We start from the raw sequence: 14,968 nt of genomic DNA, 5'->3' as shown, positions 1-14,968 counted from the left end.
CTGAAAAGCAGAAGATGGCCCCAGTCCTTGGGCCCCTGCACCCGCATGGGAGACCCAGAGGAAGTACCCAGCTCCTGGCTTCAGACTGGTGCAGCTCCAGCCACTGGGGAGTGAACCAGTAGATGGAAGACCTCTCTCTCTCTCTCTCACTCTCTGCCTCTCCTTCTTCCTCTGTGTAACTGACTTTCAAATAAATAAATCTTTTTTTAAAAAAAAGTTTTAAAAAGTTTATGTTCTAGACAAGAACTCTCTTTTTCATTTATCTTTCTCTCCACAACTGCATTCATGTAAGTGAAAACTTTTCTTTCTGCTCATTTTATTAAAATGCAAATTTTGTGAAGTAATGTTAAAACCCAAGAGTACTTTGCAATGCTATAATTGGAGCTGACACAGACCTCAGTAAGGAAAAAGTGAAAGAACAGAATTGGAACCTCAGACTCCCAAACCTAGAAATGAGGAGAGTCCTCAAGAAGTTCATTAAAAAAATATTAAACAATAAATTTATTTTGGCATAAACAATTTTGAAATCCATATATCCCTTAAAATCCAGGGGAAATGCATATTATGGGGAAACTGCATATCTTTAGTGTCTTTTGACATTGCCTTTAGTAAAAACCCACCTTCTGTGGGCAAAACATCTCATTAAGGATGACATTTGTTCAACAGAATCATCAATGTTGTAGGCACATCTCAGGCAACTAACCAAGTCAAAGAAAACTGCTCACTGGTCACACTGCATTATTAAGGTGTCAAAATAATCTGCAGTATCACAAAACTTTTTTTAACTGAAATTAACCTAATAATGGCAACATTTTTAAAAACAATATAAAAAAACTTTAACAACATTGTGACTTCACAAGAATTTTTAATTTGGGATTTGTAAACCTCTTGAAACTAGCAAATGTGTGTGTGTGCCTATACACACATTTTTCTGGAAAAATGATCCAGTGTTTCATTAGAGTCTCAAAAAGGAGTGGAATTCCAAAAAGTTCGAGAATCGCTGCTATTCACAGTTCACAAATTTCTTTGTATTCTTAACGTTAATTTCAGAAATGAACCTGTTCACATAAAATTAGGCAGTATAATTCTAAATGCACCTCAAAATTCCTCAAGTCCCAAACAACTGTGAATGTGTGCAACAGAAATTCACAACTACAAAAACATTTCAAGTTACCCCGAAGTTCTCCGGGTCTACAAGCCTTTCTCAGAGAGGTAATTATGGGGTAACGAGAAGGAGCAGACAGGAACCACTAGAAAAGGAGAGCCTACGTTGACCACCTCTTGAATAATCAGGATGGAGGGAAAACAGAGGATATTAGAGAACAAGGACAAACCTCTAAAAATAGAGCGAATTGTTACAACTTCCGACAGAGAAAACTGAACTTCAGTTCTCTGTCGCTAAGTTTATGAGGAAGGATCTGTCACACAAACCATCGCAGCCCTGCAACTTCAAAGACCTTCGTCCTCCCAGTTTACTCAAAAGTTTACAACAACGCCCACATCGTCCAGACAATACAAGTACTTTGATTTTTTTTTACAAGCGCCTTATAATTTAATTTCTTATTGTAACAACTTAGTAGCAAAACTACTTCACGAGACTTCCTTCCAAGTATAGGCTGCGACTGGCGACTATTGTCCTTAAAATAATCCAATCCCGGTTAAAATGACAAGCAGCCTTCAGTCCAAACCTACGAACCTTTAAACCTGGCATCAGTTCAAACACAAACAAGAAATTCTAATCCCAGTCGCCGGAAGGAATCCTGAGGTTTGTTTCCTCTCCTCGCCCTTGGAGACCGCACCTCTTTTGTGCGCCAAGGGTCTGAAGGTCTCCCGAGCTCAAAGTGCAGTGACCAGCCCGGCCGCGACTCCCCGGCAGCACCGCCCGGCTGAGCCTCGGGCCGGCGCCTGCCCAGCGGCGGAAACGCCGGCGGACGCCGACGGCCGCGATCACCGAAGGGGTCCCGACGCCAGGCGTGGTCCCGCCGGGCCCGAAAGCAGCCCCAGGGGCGCGCCGTCACCGGAGACCGGGCCTCAGGCTGGCGGGGGCCAGCAGAGACAGAGGCCGGGGTCCCAGCTTCGGCTCGGACCCTACCTCTAAGCTCGACAGCCGGCGGAGACAGCAGGCGGCCACACCTGGCGGAGACCCGCGGGGATCAGCTCTCGTCTTAGCGCGGCGCCCGTTGGACTCTCCCAGAATTCGCCGCCGCCCCTCCTCCCGGGCCCAGGGCCACCTCCACGTTCCGCTCCAACGTGGCAGCCGCAGCCCCGCCTGCCGGCTGGCCGGCACTTCCGGGTACACGTCTCGCCCCGCCCTCCCCGGCGTACGGCCCGCCACGGCACTTCCGGGAGCGGTGGCCGGCGGGGCGGGGCAGCGGTGCGATTCCCTGCGGTGCCTCGCGTCCTCGCGCACGCGACACTGGCGACCTTTTTTCTGCTGGACTGCGCGTAGGGTGCGGTAGCCAGGACCACGAGCAAAAGACAGAGGCCTGCGGGGGCGTTCCCAGCTGGCTGAGGAACGGTCGGGGCCCACAGGAACGCCACGTAGCGCTGGTCCTGTGAGGCGTCAGCAGCCTTTGGCGACACTGCCAGCACCAGTCCACGCGAAAACCGGGCTGCAAGGACCTCCTTATTGCAGTTTGTAGTCGACTGGGTCCTTGATACGGCTTACAGCGTTCTACTGTCTTGTGTTTTGAGAACTTACATAAAGCCAAACGATCCGGCCACGTCCACAGGGTATCCTGGACACACTTGGCCTCCGCAGTGAGGCAGAGAGGGGCGAGGTGTTAGTATCCTTTGATGCGCTCGCCCACGGCCACTGGGCCATCTAGCTTCCCCGGAGACGGAAATCTAATGAGGTGCACTGCCTGCGTGTACTTTGAGCTTACAGTTATTTTACATTGAAGCCAGGACGATCACTTGGTGCAATAGCAAATTGAGCCCCGGTCTCCTTATTTATGGATTTCTCTTCCCCTTACCTCTTGTCGCCTTTCTTAACGACGCTCTCACTGGAAATACTGTTTCCTTTTTGTATCCAAGAGATAAGTAAAATACTGCAAACTCTCATTTTAACTACTAGCCTAGAAACATGTTTGCCCCCTTTCAGTATCTTACACATGCGGTTCAATCACAAAAGTGAGTTTATGTAGGATCGAAACAGACCCACTCAAGCAGATTACCAGTTTACAGTGGCTAATTTATAATGGGTTCTAAAAGGCTTTCCACTTTCTGGCTACGCTACAAAATTAGTTTACCTTTGCCAATAAAAATATGATTTAAGGGCTGACGCTGTGGCACAGCTGCGTAAGCCGCGGCCTGCAGCGCGGGTGGGATGCCGGTTGGTGTCCCAGCTGCTCCACTTCTGATCCATCTCCCCACTAATGTGCCTGGGAAGACAGAGAAAGATGGCCCAACTGCTTGGGACCCTGCACCAATGGGAGACCCGGAAGAAGCTCCTGGCTTTGTCCTGGCCCAGCCCAGGTCTTTGCAGCCTTTTAGGGGAGTGAACCAGTGGATGGAAAATCTTTAACTCTGCCTTTCAAATAAGTCTTAAAAATTCCCTGATTTAGGGAGTATAATGGTGAAGATTCTGCTGGTTGGGATACCTGTATCCCACATGGGGTGCCTGGGTTCGAGTTCCAGCGCCATTCTTGAATCTAACTTCCTGCTAACGTGCACCTTGGGAGGCAGCAGGGGATGGCTCAAGTGCTTGGGTCTCTGCCCTACACATGGAAGTTCTTAGCTCCTGGCTTTAGTCCTTGAGGAGGTTGTTAAGAATTTTCAAGGTAAATCAGCAGACTGCAGCATTCTTAAAAATAGAATCTGCGACTTAGAGGTGACACCATCATTTGAGCAAAGAGAGTATGTTAAACTTGTGAACTCTCATCTTACTGTCCCACCTCCAAAAGTCTCAGCTACTTGCAAATGTGCACTGACATGAGAAAAGGGCTCATTGGAGTGCCTGCTCTCCCTCAAGGTAATGATTTATTCAGTGGTTGGCTTCTGGTATCATCTAATGAAACGTTTGTGTATGTTCCTCTTGCGTTAAGTCTGCAGACTACAAAGCTCCCGCCCCCACTGAAGACCCTGGTTTTTGTATTTTTAAACAGTGGGGGAGAGGGAATCACACGACTTGAAAATTACATGAAACTTACATTCTAGTGCCCATAATAAAGGTTTATGGAAACACGTCCATGCTCAGTGGTTCATGTGTTGACTCTGGCTGCTTTTGCTGTATGAGGGTAGAGCTGAATGGCTGCCACAGAAATCAGACAGCCCTCAGAACCGAAAATACTCATCAGCCCTTTTTAGGAAAAACACTATGGGGACCAGTATGGGACACTCCAAGCCTATATCCTGTATGAGAGTTTGTGATACAGCTTCCTGCTAATGTGTCTGGGAGGCAGCAGATGATGGCCCAAGTACTTGGGTTCTTGCTATGCCTATGGAAGCCCCAGCTTGAGTTCCTGGCTCCTGGCCTGACTGCTGCAGGCAGTGGATGGAAGATACCCGCTTGTCTTTCCTCTTTCAGATAAATAAATCTTGAAAAATAAAATGCAAACAAGACATTCAATACCATGAAGTTTTATTTCAGAGCTTTGATATAGCAGCATACAAAGACAATCTGCAAAGGAAATATAAAATTGTAACTAATTCCAAGGATAAAACATAGCTGTTTGTAGACTCGCTAGCAGTCCTGGCTTTGACCATGCAAGGATAAACTGCAATGCATTCTTACTCAATGGGAAAATTTAAGATTGTTCAAACTTTAATATTTGTCAAAAGATTAAAAACTCTCATTACTTGCCATCTTTTCTATGTCCTGGCAAAACAGCTCTATGCCTTTCCAAGTTTGGTCAGTTTCCAAAATGTTATCCTTTGCACTTTCCGTGTCAAGAAATACCTCTGAGAGTTTCTTAAATACCAAGTTTTCGGTTGACATCACTTCCTAAGACATACTCATGCTTTGCATCCCAATCACTTTCCTCATTTATGCCTACAGGTTCACCTTCAACAAGTTTCCCCGGCTACAGAACTACAGCTGCCTCTTTAATAGCAGCGTGCTAACATTCTCATAGACAGCTCCATCTTCTACTACGTTCCCTCTGTACCTGCAGGATGATCTCAGACTACTGGCAAAGCAGGACAGCCTGTGATTCTGGAATCACAGTGCAAATTTCATGGGAACATCTTGACCTGAGCTTGCAGCTTCACCAGAAAGCTGAACATTATCAGTCCATGCTGACCTCTGATGATATCAGCTTTTAGTGGCAGGAAAATGTTATTTTTCAGTCTTATATTTACCAACATTTTCTTTCAATGTAGCAACTAACATGAAAGTTTTGGTCTGAATCTTAGCTAAACTGATTGAATCTTGCTTTAATTAGTTCAAGCCAACATAGAAATAAGCATTCCATTTCAACCAAAAGTGACTTTCTATTCCTAGTGCAATTTAAACAAGATGTTGAACCAGCTTTAACCCTTTTTTTTTTTTTTAAGATTTATTTATTTTATTTGAAAGAGTTACAGAGAGGAAAGGCAGAGAAAGAGAGTCTTCCATCTGATGGTCCACTCCCCAACTGGCCACAACAGCCGGAGCTGTGGCGATCCGAAGCCAGGAGCCAGGAGCTTCTTCCGGTCTTTCATGCGGCTGCAGGGGCCCAAGCACTTGGGCCATCTTCTACTGCTTTCCCAGGCCACAGCAGAGAGCTGGATCAGAAGAGGAGCAGCCAGGACTAGAACCGGCACCCATATGGGATGCCAGCGCTTCAGGCCAGGGTGAATCTGCTGTGCCACAGCGCAGGCCCCTAACTCTTCTTTTTACATTCATCTGACTTTTTCAGCAATTCATACTGTAGTTTCATGTAGGCCTAAGCCTTGGCTTATCTTTGTTTTGCTGTCATTATGTTCACATCTTTCTAATCACATCCAAGTTCACTTCCAGCTATCACTTTTTCTTTGCTAACCTGCCATTTTTGTTGACCAATTCTCTTTTGATGCGCAACTGTCACATAAATTTAACCTCTGGAAAACAAGGAAGCAACACACTATGTATTTTGCTGTGCTGTGTGAACCAAGTAACATGCTCTGTTACTGAGTTCACATATCTTATTTGCATAATGATATGAATGGCTAATAACAAAGTTTATGCACCTATTCTCAGCTCATATTGTGAAACTGAAACGTTAACCATGTTGGGGGATTCATATCATTTACTGAACTGATATAACTAATAACATACTGCAACTGTGCAAAGCAAGGACTCCTGTACGTGACAGGAACTCAATAACACAGTAGTCAGTTAACTACTAACCAAGCTTAGTCCTAGATCAAATGAAAACGAAGCTTTTCTGAAAGAATGTTACTTTTAGGACTGAACTACTCACTGGAGCTAGAACAAGTATTTACAGATAATTTAATGCAGAATTCTTCAGATTGGGTTTTGCAGGTGGTCTAAAGACATTCTTTTGAGAATTAGGCCTCCTCCCCTCCTTTCAACAACCTTGAGGTCTCCAGCAGTAAAGTTCTACAAAAAAGAAAAACAAAGAAACAAAACCATCACAGGACTGGCATTGTGGCGTAGTGGGTAAAGCCTCCACCTGTGTCACTGGCATCCCTTATGGCTGTGGTTCGTGTCTCAGCTGCTCCACTTCCCAGCTAGCTCCCTGCTAACGGCCTGGAAAAAGCAGCCGGAATATAGCCCAAGCATTTGGGACCCTGCACCCATGTGGGAGACCTAGAGAATCTCCTGGCTCCAGCCTGGCCGATATACACATCACGGGAAGTCAAACAGTAGTTGGCTCATCTCTCTCTTTCAAATAACTATATCTTAAAAACAAATAAAAAAAAACAAGGTACAGGATGGTATGGTATATACATCTGACTTGTTCCACAGTAATCAACACTATGTTTATAGTTCGGCCAAACAGCAGCACCTATTTCATTCATCTTTTATGATTTTTGAATGCATTTATTCATAAATCTTTTTGTTAAAGGCTATAAACAACATTTATATCAACTTTTAGGTTTCTAGAAAATTTTTTAAATGATTTATTTTATTTATTCGAAAGAGTTACAGAGAGAGGTAGAGACAGAGAGAGGTCTTCCATGCTCTGGTTCACTCCCCAGATGGCTGCAACAGCCAGAGCTGCTCTGACCCAAAGCCAGGAGCCAGGAGCTTCTTCTGGATCTACCACATGGGTCCAGGGGCCCACATACTTGGGCCAGCTTCCACTGCCTTCCCAGGCCATAGCAGAGAGCTGGATCGGAAGAGGAGCAGCCAGGACTAGAACTGGAGCCCATATGGGACGCCAGCGCTTCAGGCCAGGGCGTTAACGCACTGTGCCACAGCAACAGCACAGCACATTAAATTTGTAGAAATTTAAGAAACAGAAAATTAACTTGCCAACATGAGTATTCCCAAGAATTTTCCCACTTTAATGAGGCTTCACATTTGAGAAATGTCTACAAGATGCCTAATCAATGACACAACTGAGATTTGTGATGTCCAGATTCCTACCACCTTCCCATCTACTGTTTTTTAACTAAAGCTGTAAGATATAGGACAGTCAGATATTGGTGTAATTAAGAGTCATTTATAAAATACCCAATAGTTTAGTAAATTTAAACCCTGGAACATAAGACCTCTAAGGATTTCAATGGAGGTTGGCACTTGATACAGCAGTTGAAAAGACAGTTGGAATGTGTGCATCCCGTATCTGATGTGGCTGAGTTCAAGTCCCGGCTCCACTCAATTCCAGCTGCTTGAGGTGCACCTTGGGAGGCAGCAGATGCAGCATCAAGTGGCTGGGACCCTGCTGCCCACATGGGGAGTTCCCACTTCCCCAACATCTGGGCAGATAGGAGCTCTCACCGTTTCTCATCAGGGGATGAAAGGATTACGTCGGTATTTCTAAGAGAAGCTCCCCTTCAACTATCAGTCCTGAATATAATCTTCTAACTTGGAAAATCATAGTAATGCTAACTTTGAAAGCTAAAAAGGGAACATTTTTAGTTCAGGGTATAATGTCTACATTATGCCAACGTTAGCTACATTCTAAATGTCAATTTTTTCCTCAGTTGTGACTTTTTCTGTGCTTTTGACAAAACCAGCAAAATTATAAATCCCTTACCTTTACTATATAAATCTTCAAATTCTTGATCAAATAAATCTGACAAATGATGTTCTCTAAAACACTCTTCGATTTAATTCCTAGAAGGACAAACAATCAGATAGGCCAATCAACGCACAGAAAATTAGACCAGATGCACATACATAAGTCTCCTGATTATTTTTAATGTCCTCATCCACATACATTAATCACAATCAGTCATGATGTGAACAGCAGTGGAAAAAGTTTAATCATTGGACATTTCTATTCATAAGGTTTTTATTGCTGAGCTCTTTAAAAATGTACATTAACAAACTATATTTTAGTAAATTTCAATTTTCTAATGTACAGCAGTTAAGGCTTCCAATTATAATGACTGGAGAAAAGAACAAAGATTATTTCAGGGGCAGATACAGTGGTTAGGACATCAGTTAAGACTGGGGAGTGAACCAGCAGATGGAAGACCTCTCTCTCTGCTTCTCCCTCTGTCTGTAAACTTTGCCTTTAAAGTGAATAAATTAATCTTTAAAAAAAAATTAAAATTAAAAAAAATATGCTTATACCTGGGGCCAGGGCTGTGGCATAGCAGGTTAAGCATCCACCTGCAGTGCCAGCATTCCATATGGGTGCCAATTTGAGTCCTGGCTGCTCCACTTCCAATCTAGCTCTGGCTGATGGCCTGGGAAAGCAGCAGAAGATGACCCAAGTGCTTGGGTCCCTGCACCTAAGGGAGGGAGACCTGGAAGAAGCTCCTGGCTCCTCCTGATAGGTGCAGATCCAGCTGCTTTGTAGCCACTTGGGGAGTGAACCAGCAGGTGAAGACCCCTCTCTCTGTCTCCCCCTCTCTCTGTAACTATGCCTCTCAAAAAAATAAATACATCTTAAAAAAAAAATATTCTGGGGGCCAGCGTTTTGGCCTAGTTCCAGTTGCTCCTCTTTTAGTCCAGCTCTCTGCTGTGGCCCAGGAGGGCAGTGGAGGATGGCCTAAGTGCTTGGGCCCCTGCACCCCCATGGGAGACCAGGAAGAAGCACCTGGGTCCTGGCTTTGGATTGGTGCAGTGCCGGCCATGGCAGTCATTTGGGAAGTGAACCAATGGAAGGATGACCTTTCTCTCTGTTTCTCTCTGTGTCTATAACTCTACCTGTCAAATTAAAAAAAAAAAAAAAAAAAGATTCTTATACCTTGCATAACAGAATGTCTGGGTTCAAGTCCAAGATCCGCTATAGATTCCAGCTTCCTGCTAATGCATGCCCTGGGAGGTAGCAGGTGATGGTTCAAGTAGCTGTGTCCCTGCCAACCACATGGGAGACCTAGATGGAGTTCCAGACTCCTGGCTTCAGCCTGGCCCAGCCCTGACCATCCTGAGTGTTTGATGAGTGAACAGATCGATGAGGCCTCTCTCTGTCAAATAAACAAATAAATTCAAATAAACAATTTTTAAAAGATTATTTCAAGTACAATATGTATAGATTATCTCACACTAACTTGGAGATGTCATGTTCTTAGCATCAACCCTAGTAGAAGTTAACCATACCTTACTATATTCTAATGCTGGTTAGTCCTTGCTTTATAAGTACTGCTATTCTTATTCAGTAGATTTTCAACTATCACAAGCACTGAAATTAGATGAAAAAGAGGACAGTTATTACTGCTAACAAAGAACTTTTGCGTGGTGATGAAAAGATAAGATTCCAAAGTTTACAAATCCCAGGCACTAATTAGTATTTTGCCTATGAGGTATACTTTGATTGTCTGACAAAGTCCACTTCTCATGAAGGGGGGCAGAGGTTACAGGGGGAGAGGAGATGCAAGTACTTGCAAAATATACACATCATAATGGATAAAAATCAAGTTTAAAGGAAAAAGGTCAAACTGTTCAAGGATGCTGCATTTAGTTAACTGAACTACATTCCTTACACGTAAGTAATTGTACCATATTCATTGAAACAACACTAAATATAAAGTTCCAGTCTTTCCAACTTAGTACCATCACAATCAAGAAAGTATTTAATTAAAGTATGGTGGCCAGACTCCAGGTTAGTGTCCCAAATGACTGTCCCCCCTTTAGATACCCCCCCCTTGTACAGTCCCTTCCTACCTGTACTAGGACAGCCTCTGTGAACAACAGAGCAAGGCAGAGGTGACATGTCCTTCCAGAGTTTTAAAAGGTAAGCTTCTATCTTGGACTTTTTCTCTTCCATCTTTCCCTCTGCGGAAGGCCAGCTGCTGAGTTCAAAGACAGCCTATGAAGTTCACATGTCAAAGAAATAAAATTCTTCAGACCAAAGCTAGCATGGAACCAAGGCTTGTTAAGTTAAGAGCTTGGAAGCTGGTACCCTACTGCTACCAGGTCAACTCTCCAGGCACCAACTGCATGAGAACACCATAGATCAGAACCACAGGAACTTATCCGCAGATTCTTGATCCACAGAAAGTGCCAAGTAAGTGTATGTTTTTCTTTAAAGATTTATTTACTTATTTGAAACTCAGAGTTATACACCGAGAGAAGGAGAGGCAGAAAGAGAGAGAGAGGTCTTCCATCTGCTGGTTCACTCCCCAATTGGCTGCAACAGCCAGAGCTCTGCCAATTCAAAGCCAGGAGCCTGAAGCTTCTTCTGGGTTTCCCATGTGGGTGCAGCGGTCCTAGGACCTAGACCATCTTCCACTGCTTTCCCAGGTCATAGCAGAGAGCTAGATTGGAAGTGGAGCAGCCAGGACTTGAACTGGCCCCCATATGGGATGCCAGCACTGCAGGCAGCAGCTTTACCCACTACACCACAGCACCAGCCCCAATGTGTGTTGTTTTATAACTAAGGTTAACTAACACAGAGGATCAATCCACATCCATATCCAAAAAGCACAAAGACCAAATTAGGAATTAATGAAAAAATTCGGGATTTTTAAAAATTTGGTCACCAAAAACCTCAATAAATGAAAGCTTCTAGTAGAAACAGCCAGGAATTTGACAAGAATAGTTCCAAAAACCAGTCCCAGAAAGTAAAAAGTCTGTATTGGCTTTGTAAGGTTATTGTGAGATAATAGAAGTCCTCAAAAACCAGAGAAAATGTGTATTATGAAAAACTGTGTGAATTTCAAAAGCTTTTGCACCCAAATAAACATCTTTCAAGTCCATTTTCCACACTTTTTGAAGTACCCTCATAATTCATACAAGGTTAGCAAAATGAATGACATACAATACAATATAGCTATTATTATTCTCTCCCCCAATAGCCTAAATTAGAGACTCTGTATCATAAAATAGATTTTCACCAAAGCCTTTATCAACCCACTTTTACTTGAATAATCTTCCATTTCCAAGTCACTGCTTTAGATGCAAAAATACATAATATATTTAAAACTGAAAGATAAGGGTGAGTGTCTAGTGATTAAGATGTCGGTTGAGGGGCCAGGGCCGTGACACAGTAAGTTAATCCTCCTCCTGTGGCACCAGTACCCCTTATGGCACCAGTTCTAGTCCCAGCTGCTCCTCTTCCAGTCCAGTTCTCTGCTGTGGCCTGGGAAAGCAGTAGAAGATGGTCCAAGTGCTTTGGCCCCTGCACCCACGTGGGAGACCCAGAAGAAGCTCCTGGCTCCTGGCTTTGCATGGGCGCAGCTCCGGCCATTGCAGCCATTTGGGGAGTGAATCAGTGGACGGAAGACCTTTCTCTCTGTCTCTCCCTCTCACTGTCTGTAACTCTACCTCTCAAATAAATAAAATCTTAAAAAAAAAAAAAAAAAAAAAGATGTTGGTTGAGATGCCTGTGACCCACGCTAGAGTGCCTGGGTTTAGTACCCAGTTCCAGCTCCTGATAGTGCAGAACCTGGGAAGCTGATGGCTTAAGCACCTGGGTTCCTGACACCCACATAGGAGACCTGGATTGAGTTCTTGGCCCTCAGCTCTGACCCAGCCCAGCCGTAGCTGCTGTGGGCACTTGGGGAGTGAAAAAGCAGACAGAGACTGCTTTCTGTCTCTCTCCCAAATAAGCAATTTTCTTAATAGCAAAGATATAGTACCTTTCCCACATATTTCCAATAATTATCTTCCAAGATCAACATCTCCAAGAGAACAGCTCCTGAAAAGAGATTTTTAAACAATTACAGTTGTCAACACCTTTTGTAAATCACAATTATCTTTATGACTTCTTACATATCCTCATTTAAGTTTTTGATAATCACAGCGGTTCATTATGTGAACAGCAGTGAAAAGGCTTAATCACCGGATATGAAGTTACTAAAGCAATACTGTAACCAAAGGATCAGGTCAAGGTCACCAGTAAAACAAATTAAACAATAGTAACAGAAAGCATATAGAAATTAGAAACAAATGTAATGATACACAACTCAAATGGTTCCACAAGGGACTGAATACTCCTTACCCAGATGTACACCAAGAATATTTCGTGCAGTGACCTCCTGTGGCTTCTATAAAAGTGAGTGATTTGTTTTCATTCAATCAGTCTATGGTGTCTGTTATGTTAAAAAACCATTTTCAGTAACTCCTTTGCAATTAATCATTAGGAGCATGTTGTCAGAATAATGTGAGAACCACACTGTTTTATCTTTTCTAGGAGAGCTAAAGTAACTGGACCCAATTAAGCAGGAAATAAAAAACTGTCATCACTCCAGAGGCTGAGCTGGCAGCAACACTCACAACGCCTGTGTTAAGGGAATGGCAGATGGTGGCCACATTCCACTCCCCTCCAGGCTCCCAGCAGGTCTGACTACTTCTGAATCCATTTTAACAGCAGTCCAGCAGCCTGGACTCTCAGTTCCATCTGTAGCATCTCACATCCATCAGCCCAGCTCTGTAATGCTGGCTATGGCAGTCTCCATTTAAAATCATCTTCAATGGAAGGGGGGGAAGGATAAAAGTACCCCTCAGGTACTAATCGCTGTTTCTTTTAATTTTGGTAATCATCAATTTGCATAGGTTTTGATCAGTCTACCCCATAATGATTTTTCCCATAAGCCTTCCCACTTTCAGGAAGTTTTTTTCAGAAACACTTGTGGCACAGCAAAACACATGTGCCAGAGACTCAAACTCACTATAGACATTGTTTCTGTATTCAAGGTACACCCTCCAACAGGTTCCTTAGCGACTTTTGAGGACTTAAAAAGGCAAATACCACAGTAAGATACCATTTCACTTCACACTTGTGAAAGTGAGTTGATACTGGAACCTGTGGATGGAAGCTCTGTCTCCCTCTGTCTCTCAAATAAAAATAAATCTTTTAAGAAAGCAAAAATTGTTAACCACCTAAATGTCTACCAACTGATAAACGGATAATTATCATGTGGTAAGCCCCCACAATGCAATATGACATCAGGTACAGGAATTACACACCGAAAACTTGCTATACCAAGAACTCTGAAAACATTCTGCAAAGTCAAAGATGTTCACAAAAGATAATGTATTACGGTTTACACGAACTGTACCTAATAAGCAAATTACAGAAAGTAAACCGGGGGTTTCTGGGGACTGGAGTGAGGGAGGATGAAAGGAGACAGCTAGTAAGAAGGGATTTTCCTTTTGGGGTGGTAAAAATGCTCTAAAATTAACCGTGGTGATAGCTGCACAACTATGTGCATTTGTCCAAACCACTGAATTGTACATTTTAAATCAGTTTTGTGGAAAATAATTTCAAGAAAACTACTGCAAAAAAGGCAACCAATTTTCTCCTTAAAGACAACTGAAAAGTTTTGTTTTTATCTCAATTAGGTATTAATTGGTCGAACACTATCAGAAAAGCATCTAATAGTCTCATCAACTGACCCTACTTAAACTCAAGCCCTATCTTCTCACAACCAAGCCAGCATTTGCCTCGCATCCCGCCCCCCCCCCCCCGCCACCCCCCAACCAACTTCAAGTTCACGGACTACTCTCAAGAGTACATGCCTTAAGAAAAGGTAAGCAAAAGCTCTGTTAGCGTCACTCGGATTAAGATAGAAGCGTAGCATAAGGGCAAGTGATACCTTGAGATGAATATTTTTGGCTAGAATCTGGGCAAAAGTGAACACAACAGCAGAAAGCAGAAACCTCGCTAGGCCCATGGATCCGGAATCGTTTCGGTGAGCTGGAGAAGGAAATAAAAGTTACAGACACTATTGCTTGAAAACAAAATGACACAGAGAGAAAAACAAACGTATTTAATATTTTCTCAAAAACAATGTCCTACATTGACCTAACGTTTCCGTCTGTGAAAAACTGGAATCTCGAAGCGTAAACGCGGCGCGCTTGACTGAACCAGTGTTCGCGCATCTTCTCACTCCCCAGACTGGACACGACGCCCCTTGCCCACCCCACACCGTCCTGCCCCACGGCCGCACGGAGGAATCCTCACTACGCGTGGGCTCCACACAGCCCCAAGCACCCGATCTCATTCCCTCGCCGACTTCCGCGCTGGGATGAGGCTTCCACGCGGCGGCCCCTCTCACCAGCCCGCCACTCTGCGTCTCCGGAACATGCACCTGCAGCCCACAGCTCCTATGTCTTCTCCGCCTCAGAAAGCTGCAGGCCTCTCAAGTCCCTCGTTTTTAGCTCGACTTTGTCTTCAGGATTTCCACCGCACGGCGTCTCGTCCCTCACGCTTTCTTCCAGGTCCAAAGATCGCACCCTGAGACCCATCGGCACGCCGTCCTCAGTCCTCTCAGTTTGGGGCCTGCTCCTCTGCTTCGCGTCCTCAGGCTCAGTCTCAAAACAAAGGCGATGGCACCGGATTGAACCAGAACGGGCGAATAGCCCTGGAGAGCCCAGCGTTAGCAACAAAACCAGCTACCCACCCTCCAACAGAGAGGGAGGCGTGGCCAAGCGCACGTCTCAACTTCCCTCCCCCCGACCTTTTCGATTGGTCGCTGCGAC

General features: G+C 44.2%; 2 protein-coding genes across 55 annotated transcripts in view; both read right to left on the bottom strand.

Annotated features, from left to right (window-relative positions):
• SEC31A (SEC31 homolog A, COPII coat complex component) overlaps window positions 1-2,293 on the bottom strand; it is an 89,831-nt gene extending 87,538 nt beyond the window's left edge. For 27 of the 46 annotated variants that reach the window (XM_008267663.4, XM_008267665.4, XM_008267667.4 and 24 more), the window contains exon 1: window positions 2,093-2,288. The gene's annotated coding sequence lies outside the window, so the exon portion shown is untranslated. Of the gene's footprint in view, window positions 1-1,696 lie in introns of all 46 variants that reach the window. The other 19 variants (XM_008267664.4, XM_070047926.1, XM_070047930.1 and 16 more) reach the window with 4 other exon arrangements.
• Window positions 2,294-4,565: 2,272 nt separating this feature from the next.
• Window positions 4,566-14,923, bottom strand: LOC127483186 (uncharacterized). 9 transcript variants are annotated; one of them, XR_007909206.2, is made up of 7 exons: window positions 14,578-14,923; window positions 14,083-14,183; window positions 12,124-12,182; window positions 10,208-10,352; window positions 9,291-9,510; window positions 8,130-8,209; window positions 4,566-6,523 (listed from the first exon to the last, which is right to left on the bottom strand). XR_007909206.2 is itself a non-coding variant. In XM_070047961.1 (6 exons), the coding sequence occupies exons 1-6, from the start codon at window positions 14,571-14,573 to the stop codon at window positions 6,428-6,430; spliced, it is 585 nt and encodes a 194-aa protein (XP_069904062.1). In that variant the 5' UTR covers window positions 14,574-14,852; the 3' UTR covers window positions 4,566-6,427. The 9 variants fall into 9 exon arrangements, 2 of the variants coding, with proteins under 2 accessions (XP_069904062.1, XP_051675607.2); XR_007909208.2 differs by having other exon boundaries at window positions 10,208-10,335; XR_007909207.2 differs by having other exon boundaries at window positions 10,208-10,332.
• Window positions 14,924-14,968: the final 45 nt, after the last annotated feature.

This window comes from Oryctolagus cuniculus, chromosome 8, assembly GCF_964237555.1.
Source record: "Oryctolagus cuniculus chromosome 8, mOryCun1.1, whole genome shotgun sequence".
Lineage (NCBI taxonomy): Eukaryota > Metazoa > Chordata > Mammalia > Lagomorpha > Leporidae > Oryctolagus > Oryctolagus cuniculus.
This window is presented reverse-complemented; position numbering and strand designations above follow the sequence as displayed.

What these genes read in the sequence shown, in the direction of transcription:
- LOC127483186 (XM_051819647.2), bottom strand. Translation starts at nt 14,368, where the DNA reads ATGCGCGAACACTGGTTCAGTCAAGCGCGCCGCGTTTACGCTTCGAGA. An exon ending in CCAAAAATATTCATCTCAAG is followed by an intron (nt 12,183 to 14,082) that starts GTATCACTTGCC and finishes ATCTCTTTTCAG; the next exon opens with GAGCTGTTCTCTTGGAGATG. An exon ending in ATTGGAAATATGTGGGAAAG is followed by an intron (nt 9,511 to 12,123) that starts GTACTATATCTT and finishes TTTATTTGACAG; the next exon opens with AGAGAGGCCTCATCGATCTG.